General features: G+C 42.2%; 1 protein-coding gene across 1 annotated transcript; it reads right to left on the bottom strand.

Moving 5' to 3' along the window:
* Positions 1-865: 865 nt before the first annotated feature.
* Positions 866-13623, bottom strand: LOC308113675 (CD9 antigen-like). The gene is made up of 8 exons (XM_080470072.1): positions 13430-13623; positions 6634-6736; positions 4926-5023; positions 4759-4833; positions 4586-4669; positions 4185-4241; positions 4014-4097; positions 866-3916 (listed from the first exon to the last, which is right to left on the bottom strand). The coding sequence occupies exons 1-8, from the start codon at positions 13496-13498 to the stop codon at positions 3851-3853; spliced, it is 636 nt and encodes a 211-aa protein (XP_080326198.1). The 5' UTR covers positions 13499-13623; the 3' UTR covers positions 866-3850.
* Between the last annotated feature and the right edge of the window lie 6241 nt (positions 13624-19864).

Below are 19864 nucleotides of genomic sequence, written 5' to 3'. Positions count from 1 at the left end.
TGTGTGTGTGTGTGTGTTCTTTTCCTGTTTGTGGAGTGTGTGCCGACGGACGTATTGCAGATTAGAGTTTACAAACACTGAGTTGGAAAGAAGCAGCAGGTCGACTGTAAGTGTGACTCTTCTTCTTTCTGTTGTTTTTTTTCTTTCTGATGCAATCCTGACAGTTGCTGTCACACACTCCTTTACACATGCATCACCAGTGTGGTTGGGTTCTTGGCAGTGAAAGTGCTCATGCTGCAGTGCGGGGGTAACCGTACCCCGGGTAGCCCCGCAGCCTTCGCCAAATTGCAGACATAACTGCCTCCCTCGGATACATGTTCAGCTGTCGTCCAGGCTCAAGTGCAGAAAGGTGAACCTCTGACATGAATCGAATGTGACTAAACCTGGAAGCTGTCCTGACCACACGGGATGTGAGGGTTTTTCTCAGCATTACCGCTGGCTTTCTTAAAATTGTCTTATTGTATAAATATTCACGCAACTGCATTCACACATAATTCCAATGACATTTTCATCATCTCTTCACTACGGATTTTGTGTAAATTAGGATATTTCTATTTAAAGATTTTGTTCAAATGTGTCTGTCTTTCGGAAATACAGGTGGCATGATTTGAGGGCTGTATTTAGAATTTAGAATAGGTTACTGAGGCTGTGAGTGAAATGGTGAATGGATACCATGAACTACATCATTATGTACCATCTACTAGGATAGAAAAATACATTGCACTGTTAGGGTTGTTGACAGAACCAACAACATTTTTAGTTAAAACCTTAAGAAATTCCTCATAAAAGTGCAATCGGATGCAAACTCAGTCTGTGTCAGCAAACTCAGCACGTGAAACTGTACGATAACAAAAGACACAAGATACTCTGTAAAATCTTTATTCAACTTCAAACACCTATATTCCTGAGAGACCTGGAATGGTATCGAAATAAATTAACACACAATCAGCGATGACCGTTCAGGTGCTGAGCAGGTCACACCTCTACGATCCCTTCAACAGGTAAAACTGAGGGACACGGCAGAAAAGTGTTGAGACTCTCAGACAGTCTCAGAACAAACGTGTGCACGATGGCATCCTGCAGACACGAGTAGGCCCTGTTTACACAACGAATATGAGTGTATCCGCAAAACTTTCTTCACTTTTGGGGGGCTTAGATGACACCGGTGTGCAGATCCACTGTATCCGCAAACTTTTTAACCCGGGTCCCGAGGTGGAAAGATTCTTTCACGGTTGCTATTCCCTCCTGCAGAGACTGCCGGAGACAATGGGGCACTCTTACTGCGCATGCGCATATATCTCCCCCTCGCTCACCTTCCTTCTGCTCATCTACTTGTAAACAACCATGTCGGACTCATAGTGGTTTGACTCGCGGTCCATATTCTAGTTTTATCGTCCATATCAGTAGTTTAATAGTTGAGACTCACCCCTGATAGCATCCGATTCGTCATCAGTCCATACGGATGTCGGGTGCTCTCCATTTTCTTCATGTTTATAGTGTATTCTTCTCTGCACACGTCTGTGTGTTTTCATTACAAAATCAAGCAACAGCGCCCTCAAGTGACCCGGCATACTGACTACATCGTTGTCAGTGTGTCCGCTGCTGCAGTGTAAACACACTCCTTTTTTTAAAAAACGGATTAGGTGTGAAATATCGTGTAAACGGGGCCTACGTCTGGGCTGCGTCTTCATTTCTGTCGCGTCACAATGAAATGGAAAGTAAAAAGAAATCCCACTTAAGTCCTTCATAACCAGATTTCTTCATCTTAAAGTTGCAATGATTGTTTTGAGTTAAAAAAAAAAAAAAAAAAAAAAGAGAGAGAAAAGCTTTTCTCAGTACCAGAACTGTTTGGACACTGTGAAATGATTCTTGCTCACACCATGTCAGCTCTCACTGGCTGAGAAAACACAGACGAGTGTGACAGTTTAAAAAACAATAACAATAACAACAACACTCCAACACAATAACATTGAGTCGAGCCACATATGGGCTACCCGTCAAACGTGTGTGAAATTTAACTGCAGTCCAGCTCTACAAACATATGTACACTCCTGCTTAATTCTCAACTGCCTGCAGCTCACCAAATAACTTGTTTAGCACAGAAAGGCACATTAAGAAGCTGTTTCATTTTGATGTGTGGAGTCGCTACGACGTACAACTACTGCAAGTTTCTGTCTAAATACAGCTTGTTAAATAGCAAACTATCACATCAGCCACAAATAATGTGCAACTACAAAAAGACTAAACAAACAAACAAACAAAAAAACTCCCCACATATTTACAACCTGGAGTCATGACACTTGAAATAAACTACAAAATTTACAGCAACCTGATTTAATTTGGATAAAATTTGAGATCTGGTTTGGAGTGCCTAACCAGCTCTCCTACGTACTGAGTTTAGAGGAGTCTGAGGAATAAAGGAACGTGTTTTAATGTTTTTATTGGGGCTTGTACTTGTAAGGCACAGACGGGGGGGGGGGGGGGGGGGGGGGGGGGGGGGGGGGATGGAAGTAGGGAAGCCATCCGAGGCCTGGCTTGGTTAACCACGTTGCAGCCCCGGTGTGTCTATTCTCAGTCGATCGGCCAGAATATGTTTAGCCTGTAAACATAGCCACATGATATGTGTCTTCTGAACCGAAGAAGTCTACAGCGGCTGAGATGTACTCTCTTATGTAAGGACCAACGGAAGAGCCGGAGGCGACATTTTTGACACTGTGCCAGACTGTTTAGGAGTTTTTTTGGGAGGGGATAATGAGGAAATCTCAGTTGTATTGTGGTAGTAGAGATTATTTTAGTCTACCAACACTAGCCTGTTTAAGTCCTATCAGCTGCCAACCGTGTATATTTTCCACATTATTCCCCCAATTTAGTTTTTTTTGAAAGTACCTTCTGTGCCACTTTAGGTGGCGTTTTCAAGTATTTCCAAAACCAGAAAAAAGATGAGCACATTGAATTAAAGATGACTTGTATAAAATAAAAAAAGTGCAAAACATTGACGAACCAGTTTAACATTTTGGGAAATGAATGAACTCCTATGCACGCTTTTAATTTCGACTGATCTGATTGGTTGCTGGATGAGCAGTGGATTAATCATTTGTTTTGTTCAACACTGCTCAAGAAATCAAGTAAATAAATTTCCCCAAATATCAAACTATTTCATTACTGGAACAGTTTTTCTTGGTTAGAGATTACTACCTGTGTATTTTGAGTGCATGTTTCCAGTGCAGGTGTGCATCAGAAACATGCCCCAGTTAACGCTGATCCAGCCAATCAGGTCCCTTGTTGAGAAGCCAGAAAACATTTTGTGACGTTGTGGTCTCTCATGCAACACAACATATCTGTGTTTGGATATCTGAGTGTGTGTGTGAGCGCGTGCATGTGCTTTCATTTTTTTCGAGTTCAACCGAGCTAAGTCAGCTGCTTTCACATCAGGTCGCTCTCTCTCTCCGGCTTCGGTTTCCCACAGCCGAGGGGTCAGTGTCAAGGCTGTGTGAAGAAGAATTGACACCACTGTGTCAGTATGTGGGTTCGAATTTTGGAGCAATGGGCCAAATGGCCATGAAGAAAACTATTTGACAGATTGTGTGGTCAACATAGCAAACTGAACTGTCTCCCATCAGGTATGGCAAAAGACGTAACTTACTCAGAGTGCAAATGGGAGCAAAAATAGATAAATTTTTGGAAACTGGTAGAAGAAGTCAGAGGAGTGGCTCTCAGGGGCTTTTCTTTTTTTTTTTCCCGGGGTCCTATGGCTTGCTACTGAGGGAGGATGGACTATTGAGCCGGACTGCTGTATGGTCTTTTGGGGCTTGACACAGGAAGGGTGAGGGGAAGTGGTCAAGTATCCACCTCAGATGACCTCCCTGCTGTTGCGGATGGCGCAGCAGAGCACCATACTGAAGATCATCCCAATGATCTGTGGAGCGGAAACCAAAAAAACCCCCAAAATCAGACAATTTAACTGTCATAAAATGTCGATTCAGGTCTCCACCTCTCCTCTCCTCCTCACTCACCATGACTCCAGCGATGCCGATGCCCACGCACCCGATGATGAAGAGCTTATTGTCGAAGAACTCCTTGATGCCTGATTCACAGTCCTGCGGATCGCAGATAAAAGTGGCACTGCTTGATTAAAGTTAATTCAAGCAGTAAAAAGTTTAACGTCCACTAGTGACTGATCTCACCGTGGTTCCTGAATCAGCATCGGGGCACGGCTTTTTCATGGTCCCACAGCAGCTCAGCTGAGAAGGAGAATAAAACATATTACAAAAGTCCTTTTTGTTAGACTAACAGGTACATCTTAAAAAAAATCTGAATACTGTGGGAACCGTTTCATACTTTAACTTCTGCATATTTTATATTTGTTGCATTTTTTTAAAGGTAATGAAAGTAAAACATGAATTATCTCCAAATATACAATATTTAGATCAAATGTATTTTCCACTTAATTTTCACAATCAATATTCCAAAACTGACAGACACTTCGGTTTATTGACACAAATGGCAAGACTTTTCAATGTTCTTCTAATTTTCCTGAAAGCACCTATTTTTAAGTTATCCTGAATGCATTTTTATATTTACGTACTACTTTCTGGTAAGAGGTGATCAGTGTGCCGTTATTATTTTCATCGTAGGTTTCTGCGTAGAAGGTCTGGACATCTTCAATGATCTGCATAAGAGAAGACAAATACTGATTCAATGTAACACTCAAGTGTCATTCGTTCTTTCAAGTCAATTTTCTCAGAAAAAAAAAAGCACCTTGTCTTTGTTGAGGAATCCAAACACACCGGCGGCCACTTCAGATCCAAAGATGATCAGCAAACAGGCAAAAAACTGAGAGAGAAAAAAGTTCCAGGTGACATTAAAAGCTTTAAAGTGGGATAAATGTGGATGTTAAGTGTTTATTTATTGAACCTGATACTCACTGAACCCAGGAGGCACTGGGATTCTCTAACAGCTCCGCAGCAGCCAAAGAAACCGACCAACATCACCAGACTGCCGGCACCAATCAGTATGTAGACGCCTGGCAAAGCAAAACGCGAGCAACGTGTGGAAAGAAAACATTTATTAAGATTTTATTTAAATTTTAGATTTGAAACATCTCCTGATAAAGTGCTCCCAGAGTGCGTGGCTCTATTTCCCCATGTTTCTTTTCAGCTACCTCACTTCACCAAAAGGGGGCAGCATATATCCAGATATGCATTTGACTGGCTGGAGAGAACGTTTCAGACTTAGTTTTCTTTTATTCAATTTTATTGTTTGAATGGGTGTTTTTATATGTTTTTCTCTTACAGGTTGAGGTGCCTTCTGATAGTGTCCTCGTGTGTCTCATAAACATCCTTGTTAGCAGAAGTCTGATTCAGCCGTGGAGCTCTTAGTGGGATGCTTTCAGTCCTCTTTAATGCTCTGAGCTCCCAGTTACCAGCTCATTAGGAAACGCACATCACAGGTGGATCTTCAGGGAGGAACTGGTTACCACAGTGCACTCTCGTACAGACGGGATCGGTTGCGAGGCAACAGCTCCACGGAGGATGTGGAGTCACCAGTTCCCATGTACACCGAGTTCAGATGGGACTGAATAAGAGGGTTGGTAAGAATCCCTCTGTGTGATACAACTATTACTCACATAGGAGTGTTTTTGTTTTGCCAGCAGTTTGGTTGACATGCCAGGGTGTCAGACGCTGTGTCGGTTTATTTATGTTTTCCAACTTTTACTGCGCTCCCGTATATAAATGCCTCTGAAGATATTTTCCCTTTCTACTGTTAAAAACACCCCCAAAAAAAAGTAGAGGTTTTTGTTTCATGGGAACGTAACGTAGCAACCGCAGAGCGCTCTAACTGTCAAGGCCATGTGCGGCACTACAGTCCCAGAGGACCTGACAGAAGCCACCCGTCATCTCTGGACTTAAATTCACAAAGAGATGTACAAGAAAACCTTTACAATATTATATAGGATTTTGATGCAATGGTGATTCAAACCAGGTTCCTCCATACTCAAGACTTCATATAAGACACACATATCAGACTAGAATTGCAGTGAGTGGAGTCAGTTTTGGTGAGAGTCAGGAGAATTTTTTTTTTTTTTTTCAAATTGTGAGTGTGTCTTACACACTATTGTGAGTTTGGACTGCCCTTGTGTATCATTTTCTTAGATCCTCACTGTCATATTAGGATAAAACTTGAATTTTTGTCATGAAATCCCTTCTATTTTTTTTTTTTTTTTACAGTCATCTCTTGTGGGTTTGCAACTGTGCCTCCCCTCTGTTCTTTCTGTTCCCTTCCCTCAGGGGAGGGTGACAGACTGAAAGGTGGAGTGCAGCTCTGTGGTTTCCCTCATGTATTCACTTTTTTTTATATGCAGCCAACGCTTCCTGTTATTCACTCTCATCTGAGACTTGAAAGTTTAATCATCCAAAAACCATGACAGCGTAGTCAATTCCACCAATAACAATTTCAAGTGCAAAAAAAAAAAGAAAAACATGCAGCAAAGTTGTATTTTTGTTCATCTAGTTAAAATTGAAACAAAAACAACTGACAAGTCACAGTGTTTATCCGTCTCAAAATAAAAAATTACAATCCATGTCATGCTTTGTGTGTTGGATATTAACCGAGGTGTACTTCGGCAGTACTCACCAATGAAGAAGTTGCCTGGAGCCTTTTCACCACTGAGCAGAGAAACCGTCTCTGGGTCGAAACGCAGCCACAAACCCACGGCGAGAACGAAGGATCCCATCAGCTGAAAGCGGAAAAGATACACAACATATTTCGTACATAAACTGCTAAGGAGAAACAGGGAAACTCATCACTTGTTCACTTGTAGCCAAACACTCCAACATAGCAACGGAATCCTGATTTTCCCTCCCTCTGGTCAAAAGATGAACAATAATAATCATTAAATTGTCTAAAAAAAAAAAATTAAAAAAAAAGAATTACTGCTGGAATGATTTTCTGTTACGCATTTCGAAACGAAACATGTTTCTCATACAGTGTTTGTCCTGGCCCTTCGGATGACATCAGTGTGGGAAATTGGTTTCAGCGTTCATGCAATGCTGTTTTCATCTAACACGCAACAGTGGAACAGTTTTTTCAAGCCTTCAGGGGTCGTTTGTGCTCTTTTGAGTCCCCATAAATTCAATTTTCCACTCGATTCCACCAAGGCCTTCCACCCCCTCCACTTCCACACAACAAAGTTATAATTTTACAAAGTTAGATGGGATAGAATATCATCTTTTCGTGCCAAAATAATATGTCTGAGTATGCAGGGTGGGTGGATCGTGGCGCATTATAGACTAAACTTTTGTTACTCTGAAAGGCTGTAGTGATCTTTTCTTTCCCAGTGAGGAGAGAATGACCTGCTTGGCCGTGGGCAGACGTATGGCACCTTGAGCTTAAACAGGCTCTCTTGTTTGTTTTGAAATGTGGTTACACGTTGCTCACATTTTCCTTCATCTAAAACTTCCATCAGATTACATCCAGCGGGGCTAATACTCAAAACCCCGGTTTGTCAGGGCGACCTGGCTAATTCAAAAAACTAAAAACTGTCATTCTCTTAGTGGTCGGAAAACCTCGACGTGAGTGCTTTCCCCCCCGCCGACATCTGAGATGCTCTAATGGGCAGAAGTGGTGGCGGGAGCTCCACTGATAGATCAATACTGAGAGGTTTTAATGATCACTCAGCTCGTGGCCCCCTGGGGATAATCCAGGCTGAGTTGAGCTTCAAAAACAACATGGTGTGTGTGTGTGTGTGTGTGTGTGTGTGTGTGCACAGAAATTAAATGGTTTGTGTCAATGGACAGTATTTAGCGGGGCTTTGTCACATGGTCTCTCTCGGTGTCCCAGATCTAGAATTTAGGTAGACCCGCTGTTTGTGTATCCTAAAGCTCTGAAACAGACACTATAACCAAATCCAGACCAAAGGAATCTGTTCCATCTCAATTCTACTCTCAGACTTTACCTTCCTCTGCTTCTGCAATTTCTCTTTTTCACTCTTTATTACTCATTATGTCATCTTTGCTTTCCGCACTCCTCCTCCACTCCACATGCACAGGTTATATTTTATGGCGTCGGTCTGAAGTGAAGCCAGTTGCTCAGTTGTAAAGCATTGGAATGGGACAGGTGCCGGGGAGCCGGCTTCCTCCCAAACCGAGGATTTAGTGTCGTGCCTGGTGATGTATGGGGCAGCTGAGCTGCTTGGGGTGGGGTGGGGTGGGGGGGGGGGGGGGGGGGGGGGGGTGGTGGATTCAAGATTAACCGCTTCAAAGTGATAAAGCACGTTGAAGCAAAGGCTGTAGATCTGTAGACGCACGGGGTGTGAGGCTGGATTATCTGTGAGAAAACCTCAGGATCTGTTTAACGGTGGCGTTTCTTGGCACACCTGATGGTGCGATGGTGTAGGTTGGGGCGACGCCTTTGACTTTTGCAGCTTTGCAACACGGGGGCAACTGTAGCTTGTGTTCTGAGGAGAGCAGGTGGTTGCGTTGCACTTAGAGAAAACCTCATTGCTGTTATGGCTTCGTTTTAAAAGCCTTTTCAAAACCAGGATATGAAAACGCTGCAGTCGGTAGCTGACATGCTAAACACATTCCCAACGCCGGCACTCCAGAGCCTCGCTTCCCCCAGAGGTCCCATTAACACTCTCTCTGCTTTCATAACCCTCCACCCCACTCCACTCCCCATCACTTTACCCCCCCCCCCCCACCCCCCACACACACACACAAACACATGCACATCAATCACTCCTACTCCAAAATCTACCCACCCCCTGACTTATCCCCGTGTACCCCCCCTCCCATAACCCCACCGCCCCTCCTATCCCAACCAAAGGACAAAGGCCCACTGTCTCTCTGTCACTATACGCCGTTAGAGCACAATAGGAGTGAAATACACAGACACAATGAGAGAGAGAATGAATTAGTGAAGGGAGAAAGGAGAGGAGAGAGTAAGATGAGGGAACCCAACAGACGCGTCCTGTTCAGAAACAAACACAGACTCAAATCTTTGTCCCATCTCGGATTAAAGAGAATAGTTCAATCTAGTTTGCCCAAAACGCCTCCGTGGAAATGTCGTCTGTCTGGATATTCCTTGAAAGAGATGGAAATCTGTCTCGAGGCTAAATTGAGGTTCCTTAACAGTTTTAAGGCCTAGGTTTTTAACAGTGCAGTTAAATAGTGTTTTTGTGAGGGGAATTTCCATGAGAACAGGGGCTGAGCTGACAAGAGGGCTGTGGTCTTGGTCAGAGACCGTCTGTGGCAATATCCACTGTCAAGGTTAGAAAGAAAAAAATAAATAAAAAAAAAACACCCACCGAGCTCTACTGTGAATTAGGCAGGAATAGTATATGAAAGCTAAACAGTTTGGAGGCACTTCTTTACATGCAAGAGTAATTTGTGAGTGATTTAAACGGGCTAAAAACAGTCTTCAGTCTGGCACATGTTTGGAAAAAACAGATGCAAGCGCACATTAAACGTGACGAGCAGCAGGAAAGTGTAAACAGGAGTGGGATAATTATGGGTGGAGTAAATCCCATTGTACTCCGCGACAGACTGGAGCGGTTCCACTCGAGTGCAGCAGCACCTCCAGAGTTACGTGTGTGTGCGTTTCAGGGCCGAATGTCGACAAAACTACTGAAAAGCAGCTCAAAGAAATCTGTAAAAACATTGTTGTCTGAATGTGTGTAGAGTTATTTGGAAATATTAAAGGAATTCTCCTGCAAACGCCGCACCACAGACTCTGCAGTCTATGAATTCTGCAACGCAGTTTATTACACAGTGGGTCATATTGAGCTTGTGTAGCTCGAGTCAGGACAGAATAAATTGTGTGTAATAGTGTTCTAAATCTAAAATGACATTATACAGTTTTGATGTTGACTGGAGGTCGCGACCTTGTGTAAAGGTCCTGCTCTGCTGCAGATACATTAAATGCTGTATATGGGACATTTAAAGATGAGTTAATGGTTTTTCTATGTCGCTAAATTCCTGGGACGTGTGTATTACTTGATGCACTTAGCAGTGTTTGCAGTGATCTCTGGTCTGTTTTCATCTCACTGTCTTATCTATGGGTTGGAGGCTGGTCAAGGCGGGAAATAGTAGAGTCATCGTAGTTTATCTGCAAAATACTAATAAAACTCTGTTAAATGTGCTTTATTTATGATAAAATCTGGTTCTTTTATTGTAATCTCAAACATTCATAGTGGTTTTGACGCTTGTTCGAGTCCAGGATTGGTCTGTGGGCCTTTCAGTGTGGAGTTTGGATGTTCTCCCGTTGTGTGCGTGTTTTCACAGTCCATGTGAGTGCATGTTGAGGAGACAACGTTTTCAAGTGAAAATGCTAAACTTTCACCAATGATACCTCCAAAGGTGTGTGTTTATGGGAAAATGTTGCTCGGAGTGACTGAAAATGCAACTTTCTAAAATTGGCTCCCAAGGTGGAACTTTTCTGAAACGCTCCGACTCCACCGTCATGTAAATCGGGGAAAATGCAACTTTTTGAAAACGCTTGGGCTCCGTCTCGGCGTAGATGGCGGAGACGCTGCTGCTACACACACGCACCATGGCCGTTGGCTTTTCTGCACATGCTGCACAGATAGAAAATAAAAACAACGGCGGCCTCCAGAGTGCCATGACTGTCAGTCCATATTCTCCTGGGACTTGGTAGTTTTAGAGTTGACAGTCACCTGTAAAAGTAAACCATCTTTGTCATCTGTCCATACGAAATATCTGTGTACTCGCCATTGTTAGCGTATTGTTCGCAGAGCGAAAGTTCATTACAAAAACAACAGCACACCCACTAGTGGCCCCACATGAAAATGCCATCGTTTCTGTTGTTTCCATGTAAACGGACATTGTTTTCAAACAGCTCCTGTATAAATGCAAAACTTTTTTGAAAGTGAGACGCAAAAACGATGCGTTTTCACTAGAAACTGTCGTGAGTACTCAGTACATGATATAGATATAGTAAAATAAGCTGTGTCTTACCCATTTTTTTATCTAAAAAAGAGATGAATATAATATAGAGGGACAGTAAAATAAACCTTCCTTTGTTTAAACAGAACCTGGAGGCTGAATTGCTCAAAGGCAGCTACTTTATCTAATACCTTCAACCTTAACGATGATTACTGCCATGTCCACTTAGACCTCAAGCTCATAAAGAAGAGGTGTGGTCATCGATTGAAACATATACTCTTTAAAAATAAAAGAGACCATTACTTTACTTCCGTGTGGCGTGTTGAGTGTCCAAACCAATAAATACACACAGAATAAGAGAATCTGACAGTGGGCAATGCGGAGAAGGACTTTGTGAGATCATCTGAGCATGTGGGTGAAACCAGACCACCCTTAAATGAGTTATCATCTCATTACATTTACAATTAAGTTATAGGAAGACAAAGATCCCCACATGTCCCTTGTTTTAGATGACAAGGGACAAACATGCATGGGCGAGTCTCACATTTTCTGCGCAGCAGACATGTTTGTCCTGCGCTGTTTATCTTGCACCAGATTAATTTTTGACTAAACACGACGACGGACCACAGCTCACAAACAAAGGCCAGACAGAGTGGCACAGTGTTGATGTTCTGTAGAGCTTTTAAGCATAAATATTGAGAAATGTACTGAAGGGAACATGGACACAGTCTTCAGAATTTTGTCTGTGTATGCCGCACACTATTGTTATTGAAATGTGCTTCAAGTGCAGGCATTTGTTTTAATATGAGGGTATAACATCAGAATCATCCTGTACAGAAATCTAAACCCTCTCATAAGGTATGCCTTCTTAATAGAGTAAAAGTAATTATCTGTTTTAGATCCAAATGTGTGTCAATGTACAAATACTTATCGATGTAATTATATAGGAGTTTAAAGGGCTCAGCAAAAGAGATTCACACGCAGTCAAAGCGGCTAACAGTGGGAGTGGTTCACTAAATGTATGTCAGTTCTCATCAGGTTAAATCAACATAATTTTCATGTGAAAAACTGTGTGTCACTGAACAAATTTCGGGGCTGCCTATATGTCTGCTTTAAGGTCAAAGAGCTCAAACAAACCTTAAGAGCCCTTCCTCCACTCACTTTTATCACTCATTGTGAGGCCGCAGCCCAGAGAGGAAATAGGATGTTGTAGTCATGAGCAGTGTGTGTTCATGGTTCCACTGTACCCGGCGCAGTACAAGAAATGTGAAATACTTTTTGCAAAAAGCCTGTAAATTGAGAAATTGTGCAGTTTTCATGGTAAAAGTCACACATGGACAGCGTCCATCCACAGATTCATTCAATACCCCAACGCTTTATTTCCTATCGTAATCTGGGTCAAATTCATGCCAACTGTTCCTCTTGTACCACGTGAACGTGCGCACACACACGAATATCCCTCTCAATCTCCCAGTGACCCTTTTATCGCAGTCACCATTTCCCTGTTTCTTCTGTCATGAGGGGACCTCATGTGACCCTTCTCACCCCTGGCTGTCATCTTTCACATTTTCAGCTGTCCGTCTCTGCATGTGTCCACACTCTGATGTCCCAAACAGGGAAATGGACCTAAGCGGTCTGCAGTGGGACCGGTGGGACCGGTGGGACCGGTGGGACTGCAGCATTCAGGCTTTGCTCAGGAGCTGCACACTGAAACTACGCTATTGTCCTGCTGTCACAATGGATCCTTTCACCGGGCCTGATATACACACACACACACACCCACACACACACACACACACACACACACACACACACACACACACACACACACACACACACACACACACACACACACACACACACACACACACACACACACACACACACACACACACACCTTTCACATCCACCTGACTGTTTATCTTGAGTTGAGTGACTCTTTGCATGACCCCAGACTGGCGCAGATCTTTTAAAAAAAAAAAAACACCGAGAATAAGACGCAGACGAGATGATGGTGAGATGATGGCCCCATCACCATAAAGTTAGTTTGTCAAGCAGTTTTGCAGCGTTTCTGAACGAAGCCGCCCGGCGCACTGTGCCAAGTGCAAAGTTGATTTTCCATGCTGCGTCTCAATCTCTCAATCCCTCTCTCTTTCTCTTTCCCTCCCTGTCTTTTCATTCAGTCTTCCTTTCAAAAACACGCTTCCCCGGGAAAAAGGGGGCGGGTTTTTCCTCTGTGGAAAATCTGATTTGAGCTCGGTGAGCCAAAACTAAAAAACCTCTGGCTGTCACCCTTTCCGCGCCACGCAGGGTGAAACCCACGCCGCCGGGTGGCCGCAGAATAAAACTCACAACAAAAAGTCGTAGAAGAAGAAGATAAGAGCGGAAACTGTGACCCCGCGGCTGAAACATCACGTGTGAGTAAAAACCCAGCTGTGCGCGCATCGCCGCTGCACTTGCTCTCCGGTTATTTACGCACAAGTTTGCCCTCATCTTCATCGCCAAACCACCACTAAACGCGCACTTACCCAGAATATGAAGTTGAACACGAACAAAAGGTACTTCACACATTTCATTCCTCCTTCCACTTTGCCCATTTCGCCTGGATGTGTCGGGATTTGTTGTTTTTGACGCCGCAAATAAAGAAAAGACGCTTTTCTGGCTGCGCGCAATGAGACAGTAACGGTTCACCAGACTGTGCGGCACTGAAGCGTCAAGAAGCTCTCTCTCTCTCTCTCTCTCTCTCTCTCTCTCTCTCTCTCTCTCTCTCTCTCTCTCACACACACACACACACACACACACACACACACACACACACACACACACACACACACACACACACACACACACACACACACACACACAGGATCCGCTTAGACTCTTTCCAGACCGCCCATTTCAATAATGCAGAGGGTGACAGAAGGGGGGGTCGAGACTACTCGATGAGGACTTAATGTTGTTATTGAGGTGTTGTTCCCCTAACGAGGTCATTATTTGGCTCTGAATGGAGGGAATTCATGCATAAGTGTATGCTTTTTTTTTTTTTTTATATATCCAAGATCCAACTTTCTAACCTCATGCCACATAATGGGCAAGTACTTTAACGACCCTCTTTGCATGTAGGAAAATATATAAAAACATCTGTGTCTGATAGATTTTTTTTCTCTCCATAAAACGGATCCACTACCTGGTTAGAAATCAGAATTAAAAATCTCCAACATCTCTGGAAAAACTGATGTGCTCCTCAGACTTCAGGTTTCCACATCACACTGAGACTGTCTTGCCAGGACTGTCCTCTGAAGTAGCTGTGATGGCGAAGGTTTTGTGGTTTTCACTGCAATAGAAAGCCATCAGATGTACGCGTTTTAACGGAATATCACATTAGGCTCAATTAGACTGCAACTTAGCCGGGGGGAAGTCTTCTAACAGAGATCATTCATTCATTCATTCATTTTCTTCCGCTTATGGTTAAATAAAATATTTGTCTCAATCATTATTTGATATTAGGATCAGTTTTTTGTACCATAAAACATGTTACATCAAGACATTTCCCAACTGCAGTGGCTGAACAACCTTTCCACATGTTTCACAGGACATTCAAACCAGATGTCTTTGCAGCAGTGAAGATCTCCTATGAGAGGCAAAGTATTTTATTTTATTTTCTAAAGTCATGCTGATAGGATTAACTGGAACCTAAATGAAAGTTAACATTTTTTTTTATTATTATTTCTGGTTTTAGTGTCAAAGCATCTGAAAACTGCCCCTCGTCTTAAAGTAGGTGTTATACTTTATACCATCATTATATTGACACATACAGTATTTTCTTCTGATTCCTCTTTCAAACTTCTAACCTGCAGCAAATAAAGTACAGAGCTTAACTCATTTGGAGCAATGGAGAGTACAAAGAATTTCTCTAAACTTAGATGTAAGTGAAACATGAAAAATGTTTGGTGAATGACACAATGACTTCAGGGCCGGTTTCCAGAATTACTCACATGGAGAGGAAGTCTGAGTGCAATCGTAAAAAAAAAAGATACAGACTAAATCTTGTGGGAATAAAATCAGGAGAGGAAGAGTATTTAACTTAGTGTATGTACCTCAAAAACAACACATAATGCATATATATATATATATATATATATATATATATATATATATATATATATATATATATATATATATATATATATTATGTATACCCCAGGAGGGACAACATCCAAAGAGGAGCTCCATTCTATCATTGGCCATTAGGCTCTGGTTAGAAAATGTCCTTTTAGAGAAGCACAGTGGTCTGCCAGGCTCGGCCGTGGAGTGAAGACAGAGGCAAACAGGAATGACACGGAGAATGAGGAAGTGGAGGGCTAAAACAAACACCCATGAATTATTTACAACTATTGATGTGACTGATCACCAACATTTAGCTCTTCTCAGCCACACTTATCCATCTCAAACCTGAAGTCTGTGCTCCAGGACTCATTAGGAGACTTGCTGGGGTCTGAGAGAAAATGTTGAATATTGTTTATTTTGGCTGCGTACCAAAGCAGCACTACAAGAGGAATGGCTGATAATATTAGCGAGTCCCCAGCTCACTGGCTGTCGTTGGCCTTTTGGTGGCTCCGGTTTATTTGTAGGTCCAAGAATGCATGCAAGGAAAATGCGTGGCTCATAACATTCATGGAGTTAAAGAAGGAATTTTGAAAGGTATACATTAGAATACATATATATTGCCATAGCTTTAAATAAAGCACTTGTTCATTATCTAACAGCTTGCAGGGGCTCCACAGTAAAATTCATTTTAGTTCACCGGCCACTTCCAGTTCAATTTCATCTTAAGTGGGTGGGACTGGTGAAAAAGTGGCATAATATCCTTTAACTTTAAACTCTAAAGTTTTTTTTTGGTTGCGGCACAGGGTACACGTTTTGATGAGGTCTGTATTTGTCCAAATCTGAACAATTAACACCAAAAATTACTTCAATCTCAACATTATACCCATTTTAATGATACCAAATACAGTAAAATGATCTACAACTGCCTTTTGCATGCATGTTTTAACAAACATGCTTTCTTCTCAATTTTTACAATTTGCTTGGTGGGTTCATGGAATTGCAGCCCTGGCAGGCCGGATATGGCCCACGGGTCCTGGGATTACACATCACAGTGAGATTATCTCTGGTTAATCTCTGGACGTGGCGTCAATCTAGGGGTTTGTAATATGCGTCTTCCTCTCTTTGCTCTCTGATGGACTGGTGGCCTGTCTGAGGTGTCTGCTGACCTTTTGCCCCATGTCAGCTGTGGTCGGCTCCGGCACCATGTGCACCATAATAAAGTGACATAGAAGATGCAGTTAAACTGGTTCATCATGTAACATAAAGTCAACAAAAGCTCAGATCTTTACACGCAGGTTGATGCGCAGTTTGTGTCTGTCGGTAGAATCTCTCACCTTGTTGTCAACGACAGCTGTCACAGACAGATCTCACTACTGTAAAACATCTTTAAAATGTAACATCCATGTTTGACCCTGCATGCAGTCTCCGGATCGGAGGGCTTGAGGAGGAGCAGCTGCGATTTGCCAGTTGTTCCCACCCATGTCTAGGTCATGGACTGGACGTTTGTCAGCATGTCTGAGGTCATTGTGTATATCTCCTCCGTGACAACTGCGAGCTTGAAATACACTGGAGCCTTGTATAGTCGCAAAGCTATTTTAGCTTATCTTAACTACAGTGATTCTTACTGTCTGATGACAGCTCTTAAGCGTAACAAGGAATCAGTGAGGGACTAAAAGTAAAGGTGACCCTCTAAATAAAGCAGTATAGTGACACCTAGTGGAAGATACACAATGCAAATGAGGCCATGTGTGGAATAGGCCACATTATTCTTCAAATTATTATTATTCTCTGTATTCACCCATGTTTAACTGCAAGCTGAAAATGACTGTCCATGCAATAGCTATACCACTTTATCCAATACAAGGTGATCCGGCTGACTGTAGTCAAAGGCAGGGTGACCCTGGACAGGCCAACAGTCCATCACAGGGACAAACACTGAGAAACAGTCACACACACTCACATTCAAGCCTGTGGGAGATTCAGACTCACAGTGTATTTCCTTAAAATAACGACTAAAACTGTAAAAAATATAGGTGCATTCATGTGTCTTTCCTGAAAGCTTCAGCCTCCTCTTTTTCTCCTCATGCACGTTCATAGGTGTCGAATCAAAAGAAAAAAAGGCAGCGGTTATCAAACCACACCGCCTCTACTAAAGAGGTTATCTGAGGTCAACCTTCGCAACGCTTTTGATCAGACTTCTTCTCTGTGCCGATGTTTCCTGGCAACACACCGAGAGCTGGATAACAACGTGCATGGTTGTAAAGAAAAGGCTTTGTGCAGGTGAGAGTGGAGCCAGGCGTCTGGGGACGGTGTAGTGCGAGCTGCGCAGACTATTTATAGAAAGTAGAAAAAAAGAAAGAAGAGAATTTGCATATTGAATTACATTTACATTTTTTTGGAACAGACATCTTGTGGTTATGCAGTTATTCATGTGGCCACAAGAGGGAAGCATAGACCAAAAGACACTTTTAGTGGGGCGCGACAGAGAGGCAATGTTTTGAGAAAGTTAAAAATCACACATATAAGATGTCTGTAAGTGATATTCATTTCCTGGCAGCTCCAGATACGATCTGCTGTCGTTGGCCTCATCTCAGAGTTGTGGAAGCTGACCTGCTCAAATCAGGACAGATTTCTAGGCTATGAACGCTACCTGTGTTACAGAAAGAAAGATTTCAGTTAAGCCACAGTGTCAAAAGAGGGTTAATCACTAAATGTTGCTCATACGGTCACCTAGTGGTGGAAATAGGTCACTGCGCCTGACTGATTTCTTCTTTTTCATCAAATCACCCTGACTCTTTTGTTATAAAATCTTACAAATAATAATACTAACATAAAAGTTGCTGGGGAAACATTAAGGTTCAATTCAAGTCCAGTTTTATAATGAGATGAGTGAGAAGTAAACTTGGGATCATTTCAGTAGCTTTAATGTTTCCCGCCTCATTACCTGGAAATTTCAGGACACATCCACATTCATGTTGAACAGCCGAACGCAGATCTTTTCATCCTTCTCCCTTTGAACATCAGTTCACAGCTCTAATACCCGTGACTTATCCAGGTGTGCACTTCTGTGGTAAAATATCTGTTGAGTGATTTTCTTGTGATGACTTGTTCATGTTTGTTCATCAGGAGGTAAATGGTGGACTATTACTCATGTGTCTGTCCTCTCGTGCCTCTTTTGCAGTCATGTTGAGCTGCTTCTTCCACACCCGTCTGTCAGATATGCAGAATTTAAGATACTGATTAAAGTTTCTGGCATGTGTATTTATTTTCTGCAGAACGTTTCAGTCGACGTGAACAAAGTAAAGATGAGGGACTTCCACAGAAATATAGCATATAAACATGTTTATATGCAAGGAGGGTGTTATCGCTGCAGATTTGAAATGAGAAACTTAGCTGGAGATTGGTAGTAACTGCTGGCAGTCCTCATGAACTGAGACAGGAATGACTGTATTTCCTGCCTGTTGCTGGGAATGTTAAGATGTCCTCAACAAAACGCATCCAAGCCACTTTATCCAGTTCAACAACCGGCAAACGCACCCTGGACAGCTCGTCACTTCATCCCAGTGCAAACAAACAGAGACACACACACTCACATTCACACACCTGTGAGCAGTTTAGGGTCATCAATTAACCTTAAATACATGTTTTTTTTTGACTGTGGGTTATTAGATCCCATAATAGATGAGTGTTCCCACATGGTGTGAGCAATGTATATTTAGCTCAGGGTTAACCTGTTTTACAAGATCATTATTCAATTAAGCCTGTTAAGATTATTGAATAAGAATAACGACTCCATATTGACATTGAAAGTGTGCAATAGGTGAACATTTGTTGCAGGGGTTGTGTATTTACATGTCTTAAAAAAAACAAAAGTTCAATCACGGTGAGAAGCTTCAAGCAGTGTTTACATCAGTTTTCTTCCAGTGCTGCGAACGTCGCAGCCAACCAACTGAACTGTCGTGCCTCTACGGAGTGAACAACATTCCTGGGAACAGCTCGGGTCACATAAGGACGTACAGCTACAGTAGCCATGATGGGCTGATGACTGAGTTGTCATCATCTAAATGAATGATTTTGTGACTCTTATATCTCATATATAAAGTCTTTCCCCCCCCATCTTTTACATGTTGTACCTTTAAAGACTCATTTTAGTCAGTTGAATGCGATACAATCTTATTTGCATTTAAGGTTAGTGGCTGTCCGGACCAGAAAGACTTCGAATCAAATAATATAAAATGAGGTTCTTTACAGCAATTATGTCACGAGTATAGAATTCAGTTAAAGCATGGTATATTTCCTATGCTTTATTTTAACAAACAACAACAAGGAACAACATAAAATTAAATTTAAAGCATGATTATGTGCCCCCTTCTCTATTTCATATTTGGAATTTTGGAGATATAATTCCTTCCCTGATGTTGCAAAGATTAAATCCAGAAATTCAGAAATGCAAATCCTGCAGCAACAGTGCTAGGGGCAGCTTGAGTGGCGTGTTATTTATGGAAGGACAAAAGCACATTTCAGTGGTTTGGTTTCCAAAAATGCCAGAGAAACATGAGCTCTAACTGTGGCTAAAAGCAATATTCAAGCATAATTTGCCTATATGTGAGTGTGCAACACATTAACTTTGTACGCTTATTTTTACACACGATTTTGTTTGTCTTCATACCTTGTACAAATGTTTTTGCTTCAATAAGGAATTTCACTTGTGTAACTTGTCTCCAAAAGATCCAGATTTCCCCCCCCCAAAAAAAGCCTCCCGCCAAATGAAGAAACCACCAAATTTTAAAAATGGCATGATTGACCCACTTTCCTATGACAACAATTCTAACTAATAAAATAAATACTTGTAATCA

Source organism: Lipophrys pholis (genome assembly GCF_963383615.2).
Source record: "Lipophrys pholis genome assembly, chromosome: 8".
NCBI classification, from domain to species: Eukaryota; Metazoa; Chordata; class Actinopteri; order Blenniiformes; family Blenniidae; genus Lipophrys; species Lipophrys pholis.
This window is presented reverse-complemented; position numbering and strand designations above follow the sequence as displayed.

Excerpts from the sequence above, each read along its gene's own strand:
- LOC308113675 (XM_080470072.1), bottom strand. The coding sequence starts at position 13,498 with ATGGGCAAAGTGGAAGGAGGAATGAAATGTGTGAAGTACCTTTTGTTC. Across the intron at positions 6,737-13,429 it reads TGTTCAACTTCATATTCTGG|CTGATGGGATCCTTCGTTCT; the intron begins GTAAGTGCGCGT and ends TTCCGCTTTCAG. Across the intron at positions 4,670-4,758 it reads GATTCCTCAACAAAGACAAG|ATCATTGAAGATGTCCAGAC; the intron begins GTGCTTTTTTTT and ends TCTCTTATGCAG.